General features: G+C 41.9%; 1 protein-coding gene across 1 annotated transcript; it reads right to left on the bottom strand.

Annotated features, from left to right (window-relative positions):
• Positions 1 to 2,437: 2,437 nt before the first annotated feature.
• Positions 2,438 to 11,259, bottom strand: LOC117254910 (homeobox protein OTX1 B-like). Its single transcript, XM_033623366.2, has 4 exons — positions 11,008 to 11,259; positions 8,629 to 8,807; positions 7,598 to 7,749; positions 2,438 to 3,923 (listed from the first exon to the last, which is right to left on the bottom strand). Exons 2-4 carry the CDS (start codon positions 8,723 to 8,725, stop codon positions 3,132 to 3,134), a joined length of 1,041 nt encoding a protein of 346 aa, XP_033479257.1. The 5' UTR covers positions 8,726 to 8,807; positions 11,008 to 11,259; the 3' UTR covers positions 2,438 to 3,131.
• Between the last annotated feature and the right edge of the window lie 1,868 nt (positions 11,260 to 13,127).

Raw genomic sequence — 13,127 nt, 5'->3', positions numbered from 1 at the left:
AAGCCACACCAGACCAGGTGTTCAGACGCAGACTGAATAAGTCTACCTGTGACGGACTTAAGGCCTTTACATACTCCGCAAGAACAGAGTTCTTCGTTGCAGGGTTGCGAGAAAAGTATGACGTCATTCTTTTCTTGCAGCCCTGGTTTGGGAGTTCTTGCAGATTGTTCTCGACACATCATCTGGGCAGAACTTTTGTCTTGTGCAGTGTCCAAGATGAAAAGTGCATGGAAAGTGACAGTGGGAGGGGCCTATGAGGACTTCCCAGGAGTTCTGCACTTGAGTTTCTCGTGAAGTATGAAATGTCCTGGCCAGAAAGAACTTTGTTCTTGTTCTTGCCACCTCGAGAAAAAGAACAAATTTCTCTGTTCTTGCGGAGTATGTACAGGGCTTCACTAACTCCCTTGGACTGCAGACCAGTTTCGATAGTAGAGGAATGAGGGACAGTTGTGTTAAAAATCCAGCAGCTTTATTACGACACATCTGGCAGAATGCATTTTAATTAAAAATGTTTAAATACTTTCACAGCAAAAATTGATGTATGCAATTAATTGTGTATGCAATGTATGCAATTAATTTAGATTAATTAATCACAGCATGTAATTAATTAGATTATTGTTTTCAATCGCTTGACAGCCCTACCAAAAACCCATTCAGGAAATCAATCGACTTTAAAGGATAACTTTGGTAGCCTATTTTTCACCCTGGGCCCTATTTCCCCATGTGTATGTGTGCGTATGATTCATAGGTAAAACTCGTTTTAAAATTGGTTCAGTATTGAGGGAGTTCAGATCGCCAGTGCTATCTCTGTAAATAGCATACTAAATGTGTCCCTTACCTCTGGGCTGTGTGACGTCATCACATGAGACCTTTGCTTGTTGCCGGAAGAAAACAGAGCCATGTTGAGCGGGGCTCAGAGTGTCGCTGGTTGTCCCAGAGTACAGTTGGGAGTTTTACTGCATCGATTGAAAACAATGGTTCGTGTTTGTACTTATCCGAATTGCAAGAACAGGATGTCGCGCAACACCCCGTACAGCTTTCGTAGGCTGCCTTTGTCGGACGGCGAGATGCTGAATTTGTGGCTAGTTGTGCTACAAATGGATGCTAACACTCCTGTCCAGACACTGCGCCTTGCAGACCATCGGGTCTGCAGTGCTCACTTCTCCCAAGATGACTACTGCCAGCCGAAGAAGAGAAGACATCCAATCCCGAAACACCTCTTCCTCAAGAAAACGGCTGTCTCACGAGTAGAGAGAGCTACAGACACTGTGGAGCAAAGCTCTCGCGAGATGACGTCACACAGCCCAGAGGTAAGGGAAATGCTTAGTATGCTATTTACAGAGATAGCACTGGCGATCTGAACTGGTCAGTGGCGAAAAAAAGCACTTTTAATGTGCAAACTTATACTGGACGCATTTGCCCCTGTTACCGTTTTAGCTTGTTTTCGAGGCTCCCGGTTGCATCCGCCTCCCTCAATACTGAACCAATTTTAAAACAAGTTGTACCTATGAATCATACGCACACATACACATGGGGAAATAGGGCCCAGGTTGAAAAATACTGAAGTTATCCTTTAAGATGAGGGAACTGGGAGTGCTAAAATGCTAACTCATTTCTAGGCTTTAGGACTCATTCCTCAATAAGAATTAGCTCCCTGACGTTAGCCTAACTGACACAATGCCAACAACCTCAAATAAGTCGTTTTTTTTTTGTTTTTTTTTTTACTGAGAATGAAATGAGACAGAAAGCGTCACAAAATGTTTCATACAAATTGGTTCATGACGACCAGGCTGCCAGGTTTCCCAACTTGTACTAGACAAATCTCATCCCCTTTAAGATGCTGAGTTTAGAGCTGCCTTTGAGCATGTTTTCTGTTCACAGATGGGAAACTGAAAAACCCGAAACCTTCTCCACTCTTTATTGTTACCCAGCACCCCCAAACGCAACAAGGCTTAACAGTTTACTCTCATTGTCATTGATTCTTGTCTTATAAATGCTTCTGTTGCAGGGCAGTTTAAATCCTGAAGGAGGACGTTAAATATCTGCACCACACAGACCACATCAGACTGTGTATATTCTGTGAGGCTTCCAGGTGAGAATATGTGTCACTGTGTGGGTGTGAACACAGCGTAAAAGACAAAGAGAGCTCCCAGTGAAACCTCCCTCTTTAAATAAAGGTTAAAAACAACACTCACTTATTTATAAAACATAGTGTAACTAATCGCACATGACGCTGTCTTTGTGGTCCACGTCCAAACCGTTGACTCAACCCTGCAAGTCAGAGCAACTGTTAATAATCCATAATGATCAAACAGTTGCTAATGTGGCACTGTTGACACTTATAGACCAGTCAAACCAGTTCATTATGATGTGCTCTGTGATTATTCCACCTGAGAAACTTAACTCAATCATCTTAGAAATAAACTTCTCTGTGGACTTCTCGTTTTAACAAGACTTTATTATAAAGACACGAATGTACAACTTTCAAATTTCAATGGAATACTGACATTGCGTGTCTAATTTCACATTTTTTTTAATTTTCTTTCCTCTGCAAAGAACAAATAGCAAAATCTTTCACCTTATAAACAAGTGCTGCAATTCAATCTCCAAAATACAACACCCCACAGGCTGGACCACGAGTTTCTGAACAAGATTCAAGTTGGAAATCAGATAGAAATGAACACCAGCAACCTGAAAATCATAGCAGCATCATGTTTTTGATAAAAAGTTTTGGGAAAAGCCCACTCAAGAGTCTAATTCATAATATTTTTTTCATGTCATTTCTTTAAAGATTAATCCCAATCAAGTTGAAGTGAATCGACTGAGACGATCCCAGACTGAACAATCTTGCAGGTTCCACTGAAATTTTACTTTTAAAGGCCTTCAAGAGTTGTAAATGGGTCAGTTTCTCTCAAGTTCGGGAGTAGAAAAATAATCCTGGACGAGTCGATCCACTGATGACGACAGACCTGAACCCCGATGTTTCAGATATCGGAGCATCGTTTCAGTTTTTTCACAAATAAACTTTCTTAAAATGTCTCTACTATTAGTTTAAACGATCTTCAAAAATAAACCACCAACAACAAAAAGAATACTTCTTTGTAAGCAGAGAAGAAGAGAAACACAGGAAGTCACAGCACTTGGAAACGCCACGAGGCCTGGTCTTTGTAGTCCAAACAGTCGGAGGCGTTGAAGTTGAGTTTCCAGGCCGACGCAGCTGTCTGCTCTTTGTAATCCAGACAATCTGTGGAGTTGAAGGTGAGGCCGGGCGCGCTGTACGCCTGGTGGTGGTGCGTTGGGTGGTGGTGATGGTGGTGGTGGCCTGACGTCTGGCCGATGTGGTGGTGCGGGTGTCCCGACATGGAGCTGCCAGTCATGGGGCTGAGCTGGTGAGGGTGGTGAGGGTGGTGGTGGGAGTGCATGGGTGCCAAGTATGAGCCGCAGTCCACGCCACCGAAGTAAGAGCCTGATGCCGAGGCTGGGTAACCCTGGCTGTACGCTGCCGCCGTTTGGCCGTAAGACACTGGATAGGAGGGCGTTGCCCCAGTGCCGGAGGACGACACGGAGCGCTGCATGCAGGAGGCGCTGGTGGGGGGGGCGGGGTCGGGCAGTGTGGCTGGAGCCGGGGCAGGGGAGATGGGTGCTGGACTCCAGATGGACGACACCGGGGCGGTGACGGAGGTAGAGGTGCTGATCAGACCGGGACCACCAAGGCCTGAGGACACGGAGGAGGAAGAAGAGGAGGATGTAGAGGAGGAGGTGGAGGAGGAGCTGGACACCGCCGGCGGGGTGAACTGGCCGCTGCTCTCTGAACCGGTGCTCTCTCTCGTCGGAGACGACTTCTTCTTCATCGGTTTCACCTTGGCGCTGTTGCTGCTCTGCTGCTGCTGCCGACACTTGGCTCGTCTGTTCTTAAACCAGACCTGAGGAAGGAGGAGAGGTCAAAAGGTCAACGTCACACATCGGCTGGGTCACAAACCAAAAAACAGCCAAACCTGACGGAGCTGGCAGGAACTGAACACCTTCCCTCTAACATGATCCTACTGAGGTGTTGTAGCGCTGACCTTTGACCTTCACTGCTGGCTGCAGTTCATCCTGAGACTCTGCTAAATGACTGCAGTATCACATCAGTGAATCTGTGGCCCGTCTCCATCCTAAACCCTAAACCCTGAACCCTCACAGACGTAACTGATGTCAGCTGGTAAGTGCTTGAGTGTGAGAGGCTGTGAGGGAGGAAACAGTTTAAACAGGACAGTTTGCAGCAACGTGTCATGTTACCTTAAAGCGAGACAAAACACGTTACATACGGTCCAGCTGTCAGTTATGGACTTTATATTTTACCCTTTATCCCTTTTTTTAACAACTAAGGCAAATAATCAATTAACTTTTTTTTTGTCAAATCAGCATTATTCAGCAAAATTAAGACAAATGGTTGGTGAGTAAACTAAGTGTGTGATATAACTTATGTTTGCAGTTCTTTGATTTCATGTGTTTTTTATGTACCACCTGATCTGATAAACCAGGTCAAAACTTTAAGGTTCCATTTTATTTTTCTCTGCTTCCTCTGGTAACCCCGTGTTTAAATGTCTTAACACTCTAAACTGTGGGTTATTATTCCCTCAGATAGAGTCTGCAGAAATGCAAACTTGTGGAAAGTGTGCATAAAGGGCTCAAAATGTCTGCGAGAGAGAGACTTCATGGACTTTACAGGAACGTGCCTCAAAGTCTGTGAGTGTCGACGTTGGGATCAGACCTGTGTTTTCCTAGTCAAACCATATATCGCACCGTTTTCAGCACAACAGAGAAATATATTTTAAAGGATCAGTTCACCCAAATAATGAAAAAGAAAAACCCTAAAACAGGGATACTCAGCTTGCTTTGCCTGAGGGTCACTTTTTCAAAATGACAGAAGGCCAGTTAATAAACATTAATATAAATAACATTAATATAATTTATCAGATAAAATGAATCACCATTAAACAGCTGGTTACTCATCTTATTTTAAATTACTTTTTTTTTTTTTCAAATTAACCGACTTACTGGCTAAACTCTTTACCTAAATTTACTTGGCACAAAGATTGACACTGGGCTTGTATGAGAGATAAATCACATATTTCACAGCCAGTCGCAGCTCCGCACAGGTCAGGGGTGTTTCTAGGATTTGAGGATCCTCCCTGGCACTTCTTTTAATAAACAAACTCTATTTTGATGCCTTCCTTAATGCACTTTGGCACCTTATTTACATTCAAACTACAAAAAAATGAATTATTTTATTTGCATCGTGAATTAGAAAATGGCAGCGGGCCACCTGGCACCCTATGGCGGGCCACATTTGGCCCACGGGCCGTAGGTTGAGTATCACTGAGGCATCATTTTGGTTTTATTTGTCCAGGTTCTCAGATCTCTGCCTCCAGCTCAGTGTAATAGACGTGCATTACATTTTGTATGCGCTGCTGCAGTATCAGTAGTGAAGAAATACATTTTAACAATTCAACTTCTGTTTGCTGAAACAATAAACCTGTTGCTGATAAGGTCTCACACACAGTCTAGAGCTGTAACAGGGTCTATTTCTTCAGTAGAAAGTAGTTTTAAAAGAGGGAAAGATCGTTCACCTCCACCGTGCTGAGCTGGACGCAGAAACCTCAGACAGATTTTTAAAAATCTGGACAAATAAAATGAAATCTATCAGCATGGAGAGAAATTAGAAAAAAATGGAACATGTTTTTAGTGATTTCAGTGAACTGACCCTTTAAACTCTGCTGCATGCTGACCTACAGAAGCACTGAAACAAACAACCTGTTCAGTCACTTTCCCTTAATGAAGAAATCATTACAAAATAAGAATTACATGATGAAGTATTTGTCGGACTAAATGATTAATATTATTAGTAAATGCACAGCGTGGTCACAGAGGAAACTGCTGATTTATGTTAAATTACGTGTTAAAATATTTGAATGAAAGGATGCAACTCATGTAGACTCAGAGTGGTTTTTCAAAATAAAGTGAGCAGAAAAAAGCCAATAACTCAACGACAAAATATATTTCACATTTCTGTTTTTTTTTTCAAAAATGTTACTGACAGTCTGCTTTTGTGATTTGATCAGAATGTTTTTTTGTCATCTGTGTACATTTTGGATGAAAGCAAAAACATCAGGGACAAAGATGGAAATAAGTAAATATGTTCCGGACCTTGAGGTGCTTTTATTTCCCTGTCAAAGCATATGTTGTAATTTTAAAATACACACTGGAATGACACCAAACAAGTGCTGCAATTCAATCTCCAAAATACAACACCCCACAGGCTGGACGAGGAGTTTCTGAACAAGATTCAAGTTGGAAATCAGATAGAAATGAACATCAGCAAACTGAAAATCATAGCAGCATCATGTCTTTGATAAAAAGTTTTGGGAAAAGCCCACTCAAGAGTCTAATTCATAATATTATTGCCGTGTTATATCTTTAAAGATGAATCCCAATCAGGTTGAAGTGAATCAACTGAGACGATCTCAGACTGAACAATCTGAAATTTTACTTTTAAAGGCCTTCAGGAGTTGTAAATGGGTCAGTTTCTCTCATGTTCAGGAGCAGAAAAATAATCCTGGACGAGTCGATCCACTGATGATTAGTTTACTTTACAAACTAAAGGACAACACACACACACACACACACACACACACACACACACACAGAAATGTGCGTCTGATTTTTCACACTAGTCAAAAACTTTTGCAGAAAGCTAATTTGTTAATGTTATTTTTAGTATTTATGAACTAAGTTAATGGCCCGCTACATGTTGGGAAGTGCAGGCTACATAACATTTTTAAAAATTGCAAAATATTTTGGCTGCAGGTTGGGAGTGACACTCACAGCAGGCATGTTATAGCAAAGTTTAAAAAAATGCACTTCCACAAAAATACCATCAGCCACGATCGCACTGATAATACTGATCAGGGGGCCTGTCAGAGGTGGATCAGTAAATGCTGTGGTGGTAAAAGCGGCCTGTCAGCAGCAGCAGCAGAAAGCAGAGAGGCTGCAGCCATGATTGAAGCTAAGCCCAGCAGAGGGTCGCTAAAGCCGGGATGGAAACCCTCTCACTGCCTTTTCTAAAGACAGCTCAGCGCATCAAAAGCTGGTCCTTCACTCTGCAGAGCTCAGCCAAGCCTCCCCTCTGATTAAAGACTTGTCTCTACTTGATCAATAATAGCTCAGCTCTGGAGCTGATCGTGCAGAGGCCTGAGGTAAAACACAGGAAGTCCGTCAGAGAGTGTCTCCAGAGGACAAACAGTGAGTGTGTTGTTTAGTAAAGAGATGTAACAGATCATCAAACTGTCAGCTCCGAGGAAACAGAGCTCTGGATGCTCCCTGCTCCAAACCCTCATATTTCTTGCACGCCTAAACGCCAAACTGTTTTAGAAAAGTTTTGCACTTGTGACCTGAATAGGCTCGATGCACATGCGACGCTCTCTGATAAAGTTTGAGGAAACAGCACTAAATGATCCAGATCAGATTTCTTAAGTTGACATTTTCTTCTAAATCAAGTTAAAACTTGCACATTTAATGTCCCAGAAACACATAAACCAGCCGAGGTGATTCTGACCTGCACTCTGGATTCGGGCAGGTTGATTTTCAGCGCCACCTCCTCCCTCATGAAGATGTCCGGGTAACGCGTCTTGGCGAACAGCGACTCCAGAATGTCCAGCTGCGTCCGGGTGAAGGTGGTCCGCTCCCGGCGCTGCTTCCGCGGGTTGCCTGGAAGAAGAAGAAGAAGAAGAAGAAGAAGAAGATTAAAAATGCATCATTAGTTTCTCTGTGAACACCACTTTAATATGCCTCCAAAAGTTAGAGACTGGATCGAGTTTATGTTCCTGCGCTCGGAGATCTGTCCGTGCGTAAATGCTGTTTTTGGATAATATCACTTTTTTAAAATCGTGTCGTGTCTTTACTTCTGTTTCATTGCGTGTGGTTATTATGTTTCACACATAGAAGCTTCGTTTCCTGCTGTGTATTTTGACATTTTTATTCCTGACAACTCTTTATAGACTTTCAAAAAATGTATTTCGACATAGGAGCGTGAAAGGAGATTGACGGACTTTACGCATGTGGACATATTATAAATTACAACTTAATTTTGGCCCCAAAATTCACCAGTAGCACAGACTCAGAATCAAAGTTTAAAATCACACACACACATTTAACAACACGCACACACCCAGCTTCCGCACTGCGACCATCACACACCCGAGTCTAACTTGTTTCCATCCTCTAAAAGTTTCAAGTTAAAACTCAAATGTATTCGATTTTATTTGTGATACCAACCAGACAACAGTAAATCCTGGGTGACACATTTTAAAATCTGTGTAAAAATATTAGGAGTAATATAGAAGTGAATATTTCTGCATTGATCACTAACCTCAAGCGGCACATAAAGAATTAAAAATAAAAGTTTAGCATCAGAAATATTACAGTAATAACGCAGCAGATTCCGGTAAGATCCAAATATTTGGAGAACCACACTTTACATTGATATTATAAGAATATTATCGAGTAAACAGCACACCGAATTATTCCCCGTGAAGCTGAGTTTTGTCGGTAAATGTTTGGCCCTCGTGAGACATGTGTGGTCCGTACCGGGGTATCCCACAGACGGGTGCAGCAGGTCCATGGCGGCTCCGCTCAGGCCCAGTCCGTTCATCCCGTACGGGGCCTGTTTGAGATAAGACATCATGCTAGAAGCACGGAGGGGAGACCGGAGTCTGGCCGGACGGAACGGTGCAGCTCTCCCGGTGTTCAGGTGCGAAGGTCGGTTCCTGCGAGAGAAGGAAGCACGGTGAGTGTATGACGTAGGAAAGATCATTACATTTTGTTATCATGCAAAACTCAGTATAAACCTGCAAACGGCCCCTGAAGCAGCGCACGGTAACTCTCTAAATGCAGACCTATTTAAAACCCAAATCTGCGAACTTTAATTTCTCTCAACACTCTTCGTCATATAATCATATTTAAAGCCACATTTTCACCTCACATATAATATTTTAAAGGCCTGACATTAAATGTTGTTCGAGCTTTCAGTAAATCTGCAGTGTGCATGCTTTTTATAAACACACACACTGTTGTGCAATCAGAAAATGTAAAATGATCGCACAGATTGTGGATCAAAACGTTTGTATTTCACATTTTTGGGCGTTTAAAATAAATTCCTAAATCACTAATAATGTGATTTGACGGCCTCGGTTATAATCCTGCGACTAAGTTACGGATTTACAGATGTGATGGAAAACATCCTGAGCAATTAAACGTCAGATATTTTGTTTCACGGAGATCTGATCTGCAGCTGCACTTTATTTTATTGCATTATTTTATTTAATAACTGCACATTTAACTGTTAATATAAGAAGGTTGAAGAAAGTTGAAGCACCGCTGCTTTCATGAGTGAAACTGAGCACACGATGTGAAGGTTGGTGAGGAAAAAAACAACAACTGTTCCAACAGTTTAATAAATGTGCGAGACAGAGTGACACCAGGCTCTGACTCTGAGCTGTGCAGAGATAACATCAGTCTGCTGTCAGTCTCAGAACAGAAAGAATTACAGGTGTAAAAATGTCTCGTGAGAAAAACTTTTATTTAAACTCAGACCAAGGAAGCGCGCTGCAGGCGGAATATGAGCGGCACTCCGACAGGCCTGTTATCACTCAGATCTTCATTACGTTTTAATTAATTCAATAGCTCACAATTAAATCGACCTGTGGACACACACGTTTAAATTACAGGCCGCTTGAGACTTTTCTCACCTCTGAATGTCTGCTGGAATGTCAGAGTCTGAAATCTTATTTATCCTCTGACTAATAATGAATTTACGGGAATTTATTTTGAACGTCTGGGTTTTATATTCTGTATTTTAAATGTGGATTATTCTATTTTATTTTTCAAACTATTTACTTAATGTTCATGCTGACTTTTGAGCTACCTTTGCCACGTCATTAATGTAACACAAGCCTTTTTCTTTTGCATTTCTTTTTTGCTGTGGGAGCTAAACTGAATGTTACAGCCACCACATTAACATGTTTAACCTGCGGGGCCACATGGGAATCTGAATAAATGCTTTGAGTAAAAGATTTAAATCAAAGTGCATAAATACAGTAACTGATCATACATATATAAAATAGAGAAAACCTTTTGTATCCTGTGGATCAAATACTCTGCAACTTTGATTTGCTCCTTTTTTTTCCCTGCAGAGCTTCACACAGTCTGCAGCTAACAGCTTTAATTATTGTCTGTTAGTTTTAGTTTAAGACAATGTTTACGATCATTTCCATAACCCAGCGGGCTCCTTTCAGCAGGTAAATGCGCACATTTCGGACTAACAGCAGCTTTTTTCTTTCTCTGCCGTGAAAAGGAGCCGCGGGCCTCCTGATGGACCTGAGCTGAGGCGTTAACGCTCCGCATAAAGCCGGACTTATTTCCATCACCGCAGGAAGGAGCCGAATCACGCAATGTAAATGCGTCCAAACTGTGTGCAAATGAAGTCCATTACAATTTAGATTAGATCTACAGGGCGACAATTAGCAGAGAGGCTCTTATCAGCGCAGGGAGCGGACAGGAGGCCGCGGGCTCAGCACAGGACACACACACACACACACACACACACACCTCAAGAAAGATAAAGTCCAGTTAATTAAAAAGTTACAAGCATTTTATATTCAGAAAATATTTTAATGTGTTTAATTCGCGGTGGCTATGACCCGTTATTTAGTGTTTGTCACAACTCTTTCACAGACAGAACAAGTTGTTTATTTTAAAATCTAAATTTTATTTTAAATGTCATTGTTTCGTTTTCTAAAATGGACACCAGCCTCGTTTAAGAGCTTCCAAAATACCTCAGCCAAGTTCAGATAGCTAACTTCAAAAAAGAAAATGCATGAAAAATAGTCCGTGTAATTTCAGCGCATGTTATGAAGCCGTTAATGAGGATGAATAACCAGCAGGACTAAAGTCAGGCAGCAGTCTCACCTTCTCCAGGCTCCTTTTTTAAAACAAATCCTGTCAGCAGTCACAGCTCACAGATCCACAGCGCGACAAATATCCACATGAAGGAAACTTTGTAGTTTTCAGGTGAGACTCAAACAGCTGCAGCGGCTCCTCGTGACTCTCACAGAACTACAACATTAACATTTCATCGCGGGGAACAATTTAAAAAAGAAAAATGAACCGTGTTGTGACTCTTCCGCGCTCGCGCTCTCTCCTGCCGGTGTTGACGGATGGAGATTGATGCTCGTCTCCGAGGCCCGCGCTTCTATGAGTCAAGGAAGCACGCGGCTCTGCGTCCCCAGAGCCAATCACGGCGCTCTGCGGCCCTACGGGCGACGCGGACGGCCAATCAGCTCGCGAGCTCGGCGCTCAAAGGCCCGCCCCTTTCGAATGGAACGCGCACCACGTGACCCGATGGAACGTTTAATGTCAGAAAGTTGAAGGAGAGTCTGCCGGCTGCCATTTACTGCAAGAGACGGCTCATTTAGGCGCTAATTTTAGGACTAAGTCGTTATATTAAAGATTAATTATTGAGTCTACGCTAAAATAATGTTTTTAAAAAATTATTATCATAGAAATTGAAGCACACGTCTTTATATTCGACCTCTGAAGAGAGGAGACAAATTAAAATGGCTAAATTAAGTTCTTTTTCTGCACTGTCAATTAAACGATAAGTTAGCTTAAAACAGCTAGCATAAAATGACTCTTTGTTGAGTTTGTTGGCAATTAAGGCCGTCAAAATTACTCCAGAATTAATTTAAGTAGGGTTGCAACAGATACAGAGACCACTGACAGGCTACTTAAAAATATCAAAAATAAAAATAAAAATATTAGCCTTAATATTAGCTTAAAGCTTGCCTCAAATAATAGGCTAAAGGCTTTTTTTAAAATTTATTTTTATGTCCCTGAACATCACTGACAACCTCAACCAGCTGCTTTAGTTAAATAAACAACAACAAATAAATGAAAAAAATGTTGTTGAAAAAGAAACCTGGCAGCAACAGACATTAGCAGGTTCAAATTAACGCAGAGCTGAAGATGTTATTTGACTGAAATGATCTCTGATTGAGCATGACTGCACTTAAAGGATCATACAGGAAGAAAAAAAGTTTAATTCCACATTTATAAAATGCAATGTAAATCTAAATCATGTTCAAAATCAATATTATTGTATCATATAATTAAACAAATGTATTCATAATGTTACCAAAACTTTGAGCAAAATATCAGGCTGCAACATGAACAAGCACAACAATAATTTAAGTAACTTATAAGTGAACAAAGAGCTTAAAGTCAACACCATATGCAGGAAGTCATCTGCCTGCTGACAAGTGTAACCTTGTGTTGGCCTAAAATCAAAAGAAAACAACTGTCAGGTGATGTTCTTTGGGAATGAGCATGAATAGGAATATGCTGGAGATCTGTGTTGTCTCATTTCCTCTGTGTGTCCTCAGAGTGTCTGTGGCCGACGGCGACAAAGCCAGCGATTGATCACAAGTATCAAGATATCAAATGGACGGAGTCGTTGTTGTTGTGAGGATTTTTGGGGTCTAATCCCAAATTGCAGGAGTATTTTCTTAATACTAAGCCCGTAAATCCAGGGATCAGGCAGCCTAAAGAGGTGTGTGTGTGTGTGTGTGTGTGTGTGTGTGTGTGTGTGTGTGTGTGTGCTGGAGGTGGTGGGGGTTAAGTTTGGAGAGGCTTCTCTTCTCCTCTGTGTTGTGGCTGCTTATTAAAAGCATGATGCATAAAATCCCAGGTTGTCAGGAAGCATGCAGGAAGCTGCGGCCAGGCTGCTGAACACTTTATAAAAACACACACACACACACACACACACACACCCAAAAGCTGCCGTGCAGACACAGATCGGGGTAGGAAAACCCTTTGAATCAGCTGACAGCAGTGAGTTTGGCTGCAGGCTGAGGGAAAAGTGCAGCTCAACAGGCAGGTGAGGATGGGACAGAAGGAAACACATGGACCAGGAGAACCAAACACTTACTGTCTGGATCCATCAGGAGAAGATTTGTCTCTTTCGGAGCTCCCAGGTAAGAAAACATAATCCTTCTTCTTAAGTGTTTGTGATTAAACTAATCTGTGTGAAG

This window comes from Epinephelus lanceolatus, chromosome 3, assembly GCF_041903045.1.
Source record: "Epinephelus lanceolatus isolate andai-2023 chromosome 3, ASM4190304v1, whole genome shotgun sequence".
NCBI lineage: Eukaryota > Metazoa > Chordata > Actinopteri > Perciformes > Serranidae > Epinephelus > Epinephelus lanceolatus.
The sequence above is the reverse complement of the archived record's forward strand: the minus strand, read 5'-3'. Positions and strand labels throughout refer to the sequence as shown.